General features: G+C 42.5%; 1 protein-coding gene across 1 annotated transcript; it reads left to right on the forward strand.

Moving 5' to 3' along the window:
- The first annotated feature begins 2,875 nt into the window (after window positions 1–2,875).
- Window positions 2,876–11,738, forward strand: rnf215 (ring finger protein 215). Its single transcript, XM_034117999.1, has 10 exons — window positions 2,876–3,299; window positions 4,871–5,023; window positions 5,119–5,190; window positions 5,441–5,526; window positions 6,408–6,462; window positions 6,570–6,674; window positions 7,280–7,396; window positions 7,651–7,794; window positions 9,383–9,485; window positions 10,264–11,738. Exons 1-10 carry the CDS (start codon window positions 3,063–3,065, stop codon window positions 10,284–10,286), a joined length of 1,095 nt encoding a protein of 364 aa, XP_033973890.1. The 5' UTR covers window positions 2,876–3,062; the 3' UTR covers window positions 10,287–11,738.
- Window positions 11,739–13,597: the final 1,859 nt, after the last annotated feature.

Consider the following 13,597-nt stretch of genomic DNA (forward strand, 5'->3'; position numbering starts at 1 on the left):
TACCTATATTGCAACTTATTTTATTAGATTGTTTATGTTCAGACACCAAAGCAAATTCCTTGTATGTGTAAACTTACCTGGCAATAAACTCAATTCTGAAGAAAGGATAACATAAACATGATTGGACCAGTTAAATGCATAACATTACCAAACATAATTTGAACAATATTGCATGACTGATACAATGTATATTAAACTCAGTACTGAATAGATACAATTAAATGTATTTCCTCTATTGGAAGACGGGATGTCTAAAAGACTTATAACAAGGGATTTGTAGCTACTGTATACAAACTGTAAAGTTACTGCTAATGTTGACATGAAACTTCCTGTTTTTTATTTAGTATTAACTCTTCCAACTGACGAACATGCAAGAGGTTTTTATTGTGAAACCCTACAGACATGCTAAACCCTGTCACAGAGTACAAACTAAGTAACACCGAGACACTAGCCACTTGTATTTAAGCTCAACAACTTATACTTAACAATATTAACAGGTAATAACTATAATATTACCGTATTGGTATAGGCCTACATTCAGTGGCGGCCGGTGGTCTTTTTTTTTGGTGGGGCTCTTGACGTACCGTAAGTGACCTACCCGGGGGGTTTCCCCCCGTACATTTTTTTCGAGAAATGACCCCTTAAATGATGACTTCTGGTGATGTTAGAGGGGGGGGGAAAGGAGAAATCGAGGCTTAAAAATATGAGAAGACTGATCAATACCTCCATAATCTTCAGTGTGGAAAATATTATTTATCAACCTGAACATCTACTACTTTACCAGGAATTTGTGTTCTCAGAACTGGTCTGTTTTTTTCTTTCTTAAAACTGTTCATGTTTTATGAACCAACACCTTCACCAAGTAGCTTTACAGTGAACTGCATGTGAGATATAAAATTAATAGCATCTTTTCAGTAGCATTAATTATAAATATTTAAGTGGTTCAATACAAGTCACTACAGCATTTCAAACTGAACTGTGAATAAATGCAATTTAAAAAAAAATAACCACAGCACAAAATGTCATAAATTGTGTTTTTTCTTTGTTTCTCTGAGGATTATTTACAAACAGGCTTGTTTACATATAGCAATAACTCAGAAATGAAAAAGCTACATCGTCTAACACGAACAACCAGTTAGCATAATGATAATATATGTGTTATGTACAATGTAACTGGCAAGGCTAGAGCAAGAAAGAACATAAAGTTTGCAAAAGGTTTAAATAACTTCAAGTATCTGTCTTCAGATTACGTGGAGGTTTTAGTCCGATGGGAAGCAGATTTTAAGCGACACCGAAGATAAACCAAAAATGTGGTGGAGCTGCAAACCGTGTAGTGTTGCTGGGACAGGAGCTATAACCGTTGGAAAATACATCACAGACAATGCAACAAACGTGGAGACAGAACAATCACTTCTGTGATAAATGCCCACTTATTAATAAACTTCTAACAACCATGGGAAACCTCCTCTCTACATATAAAGTGATATCCAAGCATGGGAAACAAAAGACAGCATTTACCTGTTTGCATCCAGCTAGCCAAGCCTTTCTTGTGTACCAGCTACTTGTGAAGCCTCGTGTATAAATGTTGTCTTTTTCACGAGATTGCTGCGATATATTCAAATCGGGTTGGTCCGGTGCAAGGTCTTTAAGCAACAATTTATCTGCCAAACTTCTCCTTTCGAAAGGATTGGAGATTAGCTCTTGAACAGAATTAGGCGGGGACCGAGGTCCGGAGACTCCACCTGCACACGAAGCCATCCTCATCAACTACTGCGTCAACCGGATACGAGTCACTGTCCAAACTACTCACAGACTGCACTGGGCGCTGACATTGGCGCCCGGTGACCGTCATCTTTGACGACGCTGATTGGCTGAAATTATATTTTCGCGGCATAGTTTACACGTTACAGATAGCAACAGTCAGCTGCTGGTGGCTGCTGCTGCACTGGTTGAAGGCTCCTCTCTTAGCGCCCAGACGAGAGAAGGTGCATGGGCAAGGCCAGGCAGGAAACATGTGACTTATCAGTAACTTTAGACATCGTAACACAATTTTAAACGAGATTTTATTGTAGATTATACATTTTACTGATACCAATTATATAATATTTACCTTGTTCATTAAAAATAAAAATAAAAACATATATATTTTTTTAAACATATTTTTTTTTTTTTATTTTAATTTTAATTATTATTATTATTTTTTTCAATATGGGAAGAGGTGGGGCGGCGCCCCTAGCGCCCCTATGGACCGGCCGCCACTGCCTACATTGCGTACCGGCATTTGTTTTAGTGTGACAGGAGAGCCAATTTGCTGAACCACTGTGCATTAAACCAGATTGAATTAGCATAGCGTGCACATGGCGAGCACCTCGTCACACATCATATTTGTTTTAATATTGGGTCGTCATTATATTGTCACAGTGTGTTGGTGCAAAGTGAAACAAGTATGAGCTTGGTTGTCTTCGGTTTCAATTTCAGAGCTCACTTACTCAAAATATTGAACTAACATTAAACACTAAGGAATACCAGAGGTCCTATATTTATACAGTCTATGCGTCAAACACAGCTCTTACATTTTAATAAACACCGCACCAGTTTTAGCGTGTCTGGACCGCGGCTTTAAATCAAAGAGAGAAGTATGGGACGGAACGCTCTCTCGTTGCTACGTTCTTCTCTGGTAGCAGAAAAGGTCAAAAGAAAACTCAAAACTGTAACTGTAAATCAACGGGATAACCGCTTAATATATTTTAATTCAACTTAATGTGTTAGATAGTAAGCGTATTCATTTGATATATGATTTAATTCGTGGTAATGCGTCACTCACAAGTCACAACTTTGATCTCTACCGATGTGTATACAAGATGATAATCCTCCGGCTTCTTCCGGTCAGGTCCGGAAGTTGCCTGTGGTTGTTTACATTCTCTGAGTGGTCCAGCTAGCTAATTGGCGAACAGGAATGATGGCAGCTTCTATGAAATGACGGGTGACATTTGATTAGGTTTTTATATTTATACACGTTTTTCGTATTCTCTCTGTGTTGTGTTGTTGTTGTTGTTCGGGTCATGGCTTTAGCTCGGTGCTGGTGCTGTCTTTGGGTAATGTTACCGCTCGTCCTGCTGCGGTGGCCGGGGCTGCTGGTCTCCGCGGAGCAGGTCGCTCTGGTGGAGGTTTTCCTGGAGCAGCGGCCCGGCGTCAGCGCTGTGCTCCAGGGGGAGGTGATGGAGTCCGGCAGGGAGAGCAGCAGGAGCTCCGAGACCCAGGACGAGGACCAGGAGGAGCTGGAGGGAGAGCTGGTCCTGGTGAGTCGGTCAGAGGGCAGTAAATCATGGTAAACATTGCACGTCTGTTCTGAACTGTTGCATTCGGGTGGAAACCTGGAGATGTGTAAATCACCAAAAGAGCATCATTGATGGCACTTATTATTAATTCAAAAAATGTAAAAACGTTAGCAAAATATGATATTAGATCACAGCAGTGGCGTCGCCTGGCCTGGGCATCCGGGGCTTTAGCCCCGAATGTTTTTTCTGTAGCCCCGGACAATTCTCCCTCAATAATATAATACATTAACCGTGCTTTACGTGAACCTCATCATGACACAAGAGAGGACGGCAACACTGTAATTTCCCGTGTTCAGTGAATGCAACAGAGGCATGACACCAGACCAATCAGAGAGTTGCATGGAAATAAACGTGTGCTTGTGTCATTCAAGCTCGGCTCTGTGTGTGTGTGGCAATAGCGCATTTAGTGTGATAGAGAGAGAGAGAGGGACCGCTGCCAGCAGGGACCTGTTGTTAGCATCTGGTTAGCTAGCTGCACTAACGGACATAAGGAGCTGTTTGTTCCACAACAAGCTGGAGGAGAGTCCTCTCCTCTCAGACTGAGAGACTCAGGTGAGCTAAAGGACTCTCTGAGTGTTTAGATACTTAACTTTAGTCTAAGTTATCTCAGTGGGTCTCAAACTGTTTGGTCACAAATTATTCAAAAGATTATTTCCGCGGCACACCTTCATATGATCATTATAGTTATAAAAAAAACAAGAGAATAAAGGAAAAACAGTTATGAAATACTATATGGCAGTAAAACAAGAATAGAGTTTAAAAGGGGAGTGATTAGTAAAATATCCATAAAGAAAAAGTACATCTGTTTACAGTTCTGTTTCATATGGGTGCTGAGAGAGGTATCCATAGATCTCTTCATTTTGCTCTCAAAGTGCACCAGATTGATGCTTTTAACTTCAATATTTTAAAAAAAATCTTCCCGGGGGAGCATCCCCCCGGACCCCCCTAGAGGAGGTGAGGTCTGCCCCCCACTCATAAAAAATACCACTTTACCCCTGCCTATATGCCGTGAGCTGATTATCGAGCCTTTATTGTAACAGTCGCGGGTGTACTGTGTGGGGAGTGTTGCAGTAAAAAATGCCACTAGTGCCGCCGCCACTGTGGGCTAAGCCCCGAATGTTTTCAGGCCCAGGCGACGCCCCTGGATCACAGTATTGGCCGAAATTAGTTTAAAACCTGTGTATAACCCTAATCTTAACATTTCCATATTCATTTTGATTTTGAACATCTGTCTGTCATGATTAACTCCTATGAAATAAAATGGAACCAACACATGAAAAAAACAAAGCAGTGATTATTCAGTAGAATATTTATTATTATGCCATCGCTTCTAAATTGTCTCACACGATTGTCAGCAACATCCAACCAGTATTTTAATAGTAAATTGAGTGAATGTAGGTGGTATTGTTTAAAATGATGGTCACAACTATTTGTAAAAAGTAAACAAGTTTCCTCCTTGAACTGCCACTGCAGAGGAGCTCCTTTGTGAAACAGCTTCCAGTAAAGAGGTTAAGCCTTCTTTCTGTCCTAAGGTTCAGAATGAGGAGACACAAGTGAACGGAGGAAAAGGTGAGGACGACACCAAAGAGCAGGAGCTGTGGATCGGGGTGGTGCCTGTGGAGATGGACGAAATCAAAGCTTCCACTGGGAACCAAGAGTCCTTCGCTGATGCAATGGTCAACAGAGTAAGATGTTTCAATGTATTCTTAGTCTGTTGGGGTATTTTTCACATTGGTACTGATATGTATGACAACATTAACATGTACCATCTCCATTAAAGATGAAGCGAGCATTGGTCCTCGGAGCGTCTGCCCTGATCATTCTCGCTCTCAACCAAAACACAGTCAGTGAGGTAAATCTCCACAAACTCAACCAGCTGTTTTCTCAATGCGTTCCATTGTAAAGTTCTAAAACCCTGTCATTGACATACTTTGGAGACTCTTACTGTTATTATTTTGTGTGCATCCATTAGTGTTCCAGCAATCTTCTTTGGAAGTTGCACATCAGAAAAAAAACTGAATTGCAGGCGCCACATCGAAAATATATGATGGATTATACCATTTCATATTAAAGTTCTCTAACATCTGCCTTGTCTGTTTCAGATGGATCTGTCCCAGGTGCTGTCCAAGCCTATTATTGTGATCCAGACGTCGGAAAATGTCACAAAGCTGATCGGAGCTCTGCTCAGGTACAGAAAAACATACTATTTATTTATTACATCATCTGCTCACATGGAAATAGACATTTTCACATGTACCTTTAAAACAATTGTGCATATGTGCAACAACATACCCTACAGCAGGGCTATTCAATTAGTTTGGAATGGGGGCCGGTTGATGAAAATGATCCAAAGCAAGGGGCCGGGAAAAAGATGGCTTGAAATATGAGCAATCATATTTAAGAGCTTCAGATACAGTAAATACTACAACAGCATAGTGGAGTGCATATATTGTGTTTAATTCAATCAAACAACATAGCCCCAAGGCCTTTATAGATCTAAATGGCAAGTTCAGAACTCAGTAGGCCTACATGTTTCATTTGATTTCATTTAGGTGAAATGATCTAATCATTCACGCAGAGATGCAATCAATGACAGGAGTTGTCACTACAGTATAGTAGGTGGGTTCGAAACCCGAGCCCGTCGAAGTTTTCAGGCATTGTCTACCCCTCTATCTCTCAATGTAACACCCTCTCTGGAATAAAGGCACTCTGGCACAAAAAAAAAAAAAATCTTTAAAAAAAAAATTGATGACTTTTTAACATTATACTCAAAGGGCCAGTAAATATCACCCCGGGGCCGGATTTGGCCCGCGGGCCGCCAATTGAATAGCCCTGCCCTACAGTATATTCTGAAGGAATCAGGTCATTGTCACAAGTCCTTTGTCATTCATGTAAGTTACACTATCTGATTAAGTAATGTCATTAAATCAGTTTAAAGAGACCCAATTATTGTTCTGCATGTAATCGGTCAGCAAAGGCTAAAATCTCTCTCTCTCTCTCTCTCTCTCTCTCTCTCTCTCTCTCTCTCTCTCTCTCTCTCTCTCTCTCTCTCTCTCTCTCTCTCTAAAGGGGTCTTCAAGCTACAGCAAAGATCACATACAAGACGATCCTGCAGGACAACCTGGTGAGCCCCCCACTCTAGTGTCAGCTGACTGTGTTTCTCAGTGTTTAGCACCCTCCAGTGGTGAGTGAGCAGATGACAGGCTGAGCGTCTGCTGTGTGTTGGGGCAGGGGGCCACGCTCACGCTGTGGTCCAGCTGCGGTCGGTCCAGAGGGGGTCCCTACGGAGAGTGGCAGGGGGTCATCTGCACGGGGGAGACCAACTCTCAGGTCCAGGTGGGGGAGCTGCACCAATACAGGCTGGTTCACTTGTTTAAACTCCTGTTGGAGATATTTAACACATTAAGGTCTGTTTAAAGGGCTTTGGGAGTACTTCTGTGTGTGTGTAGCAAAACAAAGGAAAGCAGCAGGATAACATATGTATAAATACTGATCAATTTTGTGTTACTGCATGTTCCAAAGATCCACGTTAGATATATATATACCAAATATAAACATAGGATTGTATGGACCCAGTAGTAGAGGTGAAAGGCTGACCTCCGTTTCTTTGAAGCAGATGGCTCCGTATTACACATTGCACCTTGCATTGCATCAACTTTTTAATTCATATCATTTCTCAGTGTTGTCAACATTAATACATGCAGGCAGCGTGATCATCCAATATGTTATTGCATCATCTTTTATTTATTCTTTAATTGACTTTTGGACTCCTTACACAGCCACCAAGGGAATCTAATTCCACAAATAGTATCAAATCCATTTCTCTGCTCTCCTATATATCCGGAGGCAATTTCTGAGTATGGATGTGCTACAGACTGCTGAATGAATGTCAGTGATCCAGATGCTGAAGAGCTGCTCTCCCCCCCCCCCCCCCCCTGTAGAAGTACCTGCAGCAGCTGTGGGACACGGTGCTCCTGGTGGCTCTGATCATCAGCACCGGAGTCATCGTTCAGGCCCGCTGGCAGCACCAGGACCAGCAGCTCAACGACGACCTGGAGGTACTGAGGATATCAGTACAGCTCATTCTTCAGCAGTCTCTACAATAATATTCTTCTTTAAACACAAATGATGATCAGCTGTATATCCCACTACTCACATAGTGTGAGCTTGAATTCCATTTAACAGACCCTCACACAACTCTAGTCGTATGCTCACTATATCCCAATTACATGCATTTTTGCTCAAGCTTTAATAATCTATCACGCAGTTCTTCTATAAAACGTGTGATGTTCTGCTGCGTTGCGTCCTTCAGCTCTTTCCTAAACAGGACGTCCTGAAGAGAATGTCGTCCCTGAAGACCAAAACGTACCTCCAGCCCAAACCGTGGTGTGACCCCTCCCAGTCGGGGGAGGCGGACAACTGTGCGGTGTGTCTGGAGCCATTCAACAACAACCAGGTGAGACCACAGGTGGGGGAGGGGTGATGTTCAAGGACTCAGGAAGGGTTTCTGAGGGATACAGATGTTCAGGTGGTTCTGCAGTGGTGTGTTACAACTGTGTCTCCTGTGTGTGTCTCCTGACTGTGTCTCCTGTGTGTGTCTCCTGTGTGTGTCTCCTGTGTGTGTCTCTCCTGTGTGTGTCTCCTGTGTGTGTCTCCTGACTGTGTCTCCTGTGTGTGTCTCCTGTGTGTCTCTCCTGTGTGTGTCTCTCCTGTGTGTGTCTCCTGACTGTGTCTCCTGTGTGTGTCTCCTGACTGTGTCTCCTAACTGTGTCTCCTGTGTGTGTCTCCTAACTGTGTCTCCTGTGTGTGTCTCCTGACTGTGTCTCCTGTGTGTGTCTCCTGTGTGTCTCTCCTGTGTGTGTCTCTCCTGACTGTGTCTCCTAACTGTGTCTCCTGTGTGTGTCTCCTAACTGTGTCTCCTGTGTGTGTCTCCTGTGTGTGTCTCCTGACTGTGTCTCCTGTCTGTGTCTCCTGTCTGTGTCTCCTAACTGTGTCTCCTGTGTGTGTCTCCTGTGTGTGTCTCTCCTGTGTGTGTCTCCTGTGTGTGTCTCCTGACTGTGTCTCCTGTGTGTGTCTCTCCTGTGTGTGTCTCTCCTGTGTGTGTCTCCTGACTGTGTCTCCTGTGTGTGTCTCCTGTGTGTGTCTCCTGACTGTGTCTCCTGTCTGTGTCTCCTGTCTGTGTCTCCTAACTGTGTCTCCTGTGTGTGTCTCCTGTGTGTGTCTCTCCTGTGTGTGTCTCCTGTGTGTGTCTCCTGACTGTGTCTCCTGTGTGTCTCTCCTGTGTGTGTCTCTCCTGTGTGTGTCTCCTGACTGTCTCCTGTGTGTGTCTCCTGTGTGTGTCTCCTAACTGTGTCTCCTGTCTGTGTCTCCTAACTGTGTCTCCTGTCTGTGTCTCCTAACTGTGTCTCCTGTGTGTGTCTCCTGCGTGTGTCTCCTGTGTGTGTCTCCTGTGTGTGTCTCTCCTGTGTGTGTCTGTCTGTGTCTCCTGACTGTGTCTCCTGTGTGTGTCTCCTGCGTGTGTCTCCTGTGTGTGTCTGTCTGTGTCTCCTGTGTGTTGCCTGCGTGTGTCTCCTGTGTGTGTCTCCTGTGTGTGTCTCCTGACTGTGTCTCCTGTCTGTGTCTCCTAACTGTGTCTCCTGTCTGTGTCTCCTAACTGTGTCTCCTGTGTGTGTCTCCTGACTGTGTCTCCTGTCTGTGTCTCCTAACTGTGTCTCCTGTCTGTGTCTCCTAACTGTGTCTCCTGTGTGTGTCTCCTGTGTGTGTCTCCTGTGTGTGTCTGTCTGTGTCTCCTGTGTGTGTCTCCTGTGTGTGTCTCCTGTGTGTGTCTCTCCTGTGTGTGTCTGTCTGTGTCTCCTGACTGTGTCTCCTGTGTGTGTCTCCTGTGTGTGTCTCCTGCGTGTGTCTCCTGTGTGTGTCTGTCTGTGTCTCCTGTGTGTTGCCTGCGTGTGTCTCCTGTGTGTGTCTCCTGTGTGTGTCTCCTGTGTGTGTCTCCTGTGTGTGTGTGTGTGTGTGTCTCCTGTGTGTGTCTCCTGTGTGTGTCTCAGTGCCTGCGGGTGCTGCCCTGTCTGCACGAGTACCACAGAGAGTGTGTGGACCCCTGGCTGCTGCTGCACCACACCTGTCCTCTGTGCAAACGCAGCATCCTCGGTGAGTGACTACACACTGTCTGATGTTTCAGGGCGCAGGTTTTAAACTCCTACACTCAGCAGAGAACTGCGATGTCACTGAATAATTAGTAGCAAGTGCCCATGCTACTAATTATTACCACTTTTTAAGACATTCTATTCTATGGCAGTTTCATTAAAGCATTTTACTACAAACTATACAAATAACTTTGAACTTACTATACTATGGCCTTTATGGACTTTTTGTAGAATACTTCAATAACACTTCAATGTGACATGCTATACAATGACTTTATATGATATTGTTTTGGCATTCATTACATTTACATTTGTATTACTTTTTTAATGGCATACTATAGTTTTATTTTTTTTAAACGTTGTTTTTAATCTGATAATTATTATACTAATGTGCTTTTTCTGATATTTAAACCAAACCGTGATGTTGTTATTATATTCCAACATCATATACTAAGATTTTATTTTCTATGTACTACAGTATACTGTACATTTTTTTCCTGTTATTTTCAACATACTGGGACGTTTTTTACTAATATTCTGCCATTCCATTCTTATACCTACATGTTGGACAAAATGTTTTACTATGTGGTTTTTTGGGATATTTTCATCTTCATCCCACATACTATACTTTTAGTTTTGGTCTGGGATTGAACAACTGACCCTCCGTTTGATAGATTAAAACCCCTTAGCTATACTATGACGTACTGCACTGAGTGTTTTTGACATACTATAATAAAATCTGATGTATTGTTTCGACGCCTTTCCTCACTGAACCTCTTCAGGCAGCGTCCGCAGAGACAGTTAACGCCGCCTCTCTTCCAGCTCTGGGAACAAGGTCTCTTCCTCAGTGACACACAAGTAGCCGTTTTTTATCTCCAAACCTCGCCGCTTCCTCCTTCAAGCAATGGATTGTGGGACTAATAAAGACTAAACAGCAGTTAGCTGGCATCTGGACTGTGAAGGGGTCAGATTTGTATATCTGTCCTTAGCGTGGGTGCAGTCAGAAAGAGAAACAGACAGTAGTAGTGTTAACACAATAATATGAAGTACTGTTGTGTGTAAACAGTACGACTTCCTGGGATCATGTTACTGTATATTTGTGGAAATATCTGTTGTGTTATTTAAAGCAGTGCAGATATGACTAATGTGCTCAGTGACACACAAACCACTTCTGCTCTGTTCCTGCAAACGGCAACGAGACATCCGGTGATCTAAACCGGAGCGATTACTGTTCAGTAAATGCTTCATGTTTGAAGCAGGGACGAATCGATGGACTGTGTTAATGTTCACTTTAGGTCCAAATGATGTCAACAACCACCATATTAAATAAGAGTGTAAACTAGTGTCCACACTTTGCCTTTAAATGCGGAGGTTTTATAGTTTGAACAGATGTGGAAGAATGGGTTTGCACTTGTCCTTATCATGACTGAACTGCAGCAGAGTGACAGAGACCTCAAACACTTCTCCTTAATTATACTTGTGTTCGTTTTTAGTAACTATTAGTAATGAATAAAAAGGTTAATATTTTGTAGAGAATCAAAGCTAAGTTGGATTGTTTCCTCATTTTTAATGTTATTTATCAATTTGTTCCTTATCAGACAGTTAGTGTTAAGAAGTCTTAACAGTTTTGTTCTGCGGGTCAAACAGATTTCACTGTTTCATCTCATACATCATGAAAGAGGTTTCCTCTCGGTCAACGACACACATAATGTCATGTATTTGAATGTTTAACAAACCCAGCTACATTTGACTTTGATTAAGTCATCAACACATTGTACTGTGAAACAAAGTTAATGACTCCAACTCGAAGGATATCGAACACGTAGTCTTATATTTATTTTAGGTTCTTGGTTTTTCTAATTGACATGTGCTATGTTTTCCTTTTTTACAAAATGCCTGTACGGCACGTGCTTCCACAACATCAGGAGGATTTTCTTTCATTATATTATTTTGAAGGCTGGACAACAGTGGTGTGAACTGGGTACATGTTGTCACGTTAGAGCACTTGAACGTTACATGCAGGCAGGTTTTTCACAAGCTCCTCCCACAGGATGAGAGTAAGAGCAGCACTGATGTTCAGCAGGTCAGTAATTGTTCCTCCAGCTACAGAAGAGAGTCTCTCCTTAACCCTGGACGCTTCCTCCTTTTATTCCTATGTTCTGCTTATCTGATGATGTCAAAGGAACTAAAATCGGTCACTCTGGATCTTAATAATAAATGATTTGTTACTTGGCAAAAATAAACGTCTTTGTCCTCAGTCTCTGGCTTTTATCCTGGCTCTGTGGGCCGGGATACAAATAATTGTAGGTATACTGTACAATGCTGTTTATTACATTATATGGATTTTTCTGACATCATCTACTTTGGTTTTTTCTGATGATCATTTTCTAACATACTATAGCATGTCACTAGGTTCTCTAGTTGGGGCAGATATGGAAAAAGGGTTTTCCACTTGTCCTTATCATGCTATATGAATTAAGTGCAGCAGAGTAAGATACCTTAAACACATCTTCTTAAATATACATGACAGTAGTTGCATATACAAAGCTATGGTTTGAACATTTCTGTCATATGATGTAGCTCAGTTTTGTTATCACATTACTGATTATTAAAATCTGCCTTAAAGGTGCATCCATTAGTGATGTGTCGGTCTTTTAAGTGAACGACGGGAGCCGGCTCGCGCCTGCAAAAGAGCCGTTTCTTTTTGGTATTTTTTGTTAAAGGTGGGGTATGTAATTTATTTCAGAAACACTTTTTGTTATATTCCATGGAATGCTCTTAACATCCCGATAGCAATGAATATATTAAATGCTTTGACAATAAATACATTAAAAAATGTCATCTGTGGAAGCCGTGGCGCTGTAAAAAACACGACCAATCATTTTAGCCGGCCCGGCTAAAATAACTGGATGGCCTACCTGCCTGTCAGCCTTCCATCTGTGCACAAACTTATCTCGTGCCCTCATTGGTCATGTGCGCGTTCGTGTGTGTTGGAGGAGGGGCTCTGTAAGGAAGTCTGAAGGAAGTGGCAGATTTTTTCCGGCTGTGTATTTTCAAATTCTAGCGCACTCGAGCTGGTTTCTCCAAAATTACCTACCCCACCTTTAAGTAATACAAGACAGAATGATATGATGATCTCCGCACTACGGGTGCTCCGTGCAGTGACATGTAATATCCAAGGATTAGAGACGGTTGGATGCTGCTGTTTTGAGCATTGTTATTTATTTATGATTATCTTTAGGCTCAGCAAAGATTTGATGTCAGCTGTTGCTGTCTTTCTTTCTTTAGTTAAAGGTAGGGTAGGTAAGTTTGAGAAACCGGCTCGAGATACACTTTTTGTTATATTCCATGGAATGCTCTTAACATCCCGATAGCAATGAATATCTTAAGTGCTTTGACAAAAAATCCATAAAAAAATGTCATCTGTGGAAGCCGTAATACTGTAAAAAGCACGACCAATCATTTTAGCCGGCCGGCTAAAATAACTGGATGGCCTACCTGCCTGTCAGCCTTCCATCTGTGCACAAATTTATCTCGTGCCCTCATTGGTCATGTGCGCGTTCGTGTGTGTTGGAGGAGGGGCTCTATAAGGAAGTGGCAGATTTTCTCCGGTTGTGTATTTTCAAATTCTAGCGATCTCGAGCCGGTTTCTCAAACGTACCTACCCTACCTTTAATCACCACCTTACAAGCATCTTATGGCACATGTGTAAAATAAGTGCATTCACTCTTTTTCACAGTTAGTGAGAGGACTGGCACTGCATGGAGTCCACCAGAGGTGTACCCACTTAGGTTCACCCCAATAGAGTCATTTCAATGTTCATCAGTCAGTCTTGTTCTGTATTTAGATTTCATGACATTCATGTCAGAAAAAGCTGCTTCACAAAGTAGAGCCAAATAAAGCAGACATTTTCAGTGCTGCTTGGTGAATGTTCTTATAGTTTTCTGGGTCTACAAGGCTCCAGAAATGTTGTGAGTTTTGCTGAGTTATTGAATAAATCATTTAAAATGGCATGCCAACGCAATTTCCGCCATTGCAAACCGAGTCCGAGCCTACTGTATGCATGCACCTCGCGGGAGCGCGGCAGCGCGCTCAGTGTAAAGCGAAAACTCCCAG

This window comes from Trematomus bernacchii, unplaced genomic scaffold (genome assembly GCF_902827165.1).
Source record: "Trematomus bernacchii unplaced genomic scaffold, fTreBer1.1, whole genome shotgun sequence".
Lineage (NCBI taxonomy): Eukaryota > Metazoa > Chordata > Actinopteri > Perciformes > Nototheniidae > Trematomus > Trematomus bernacchii.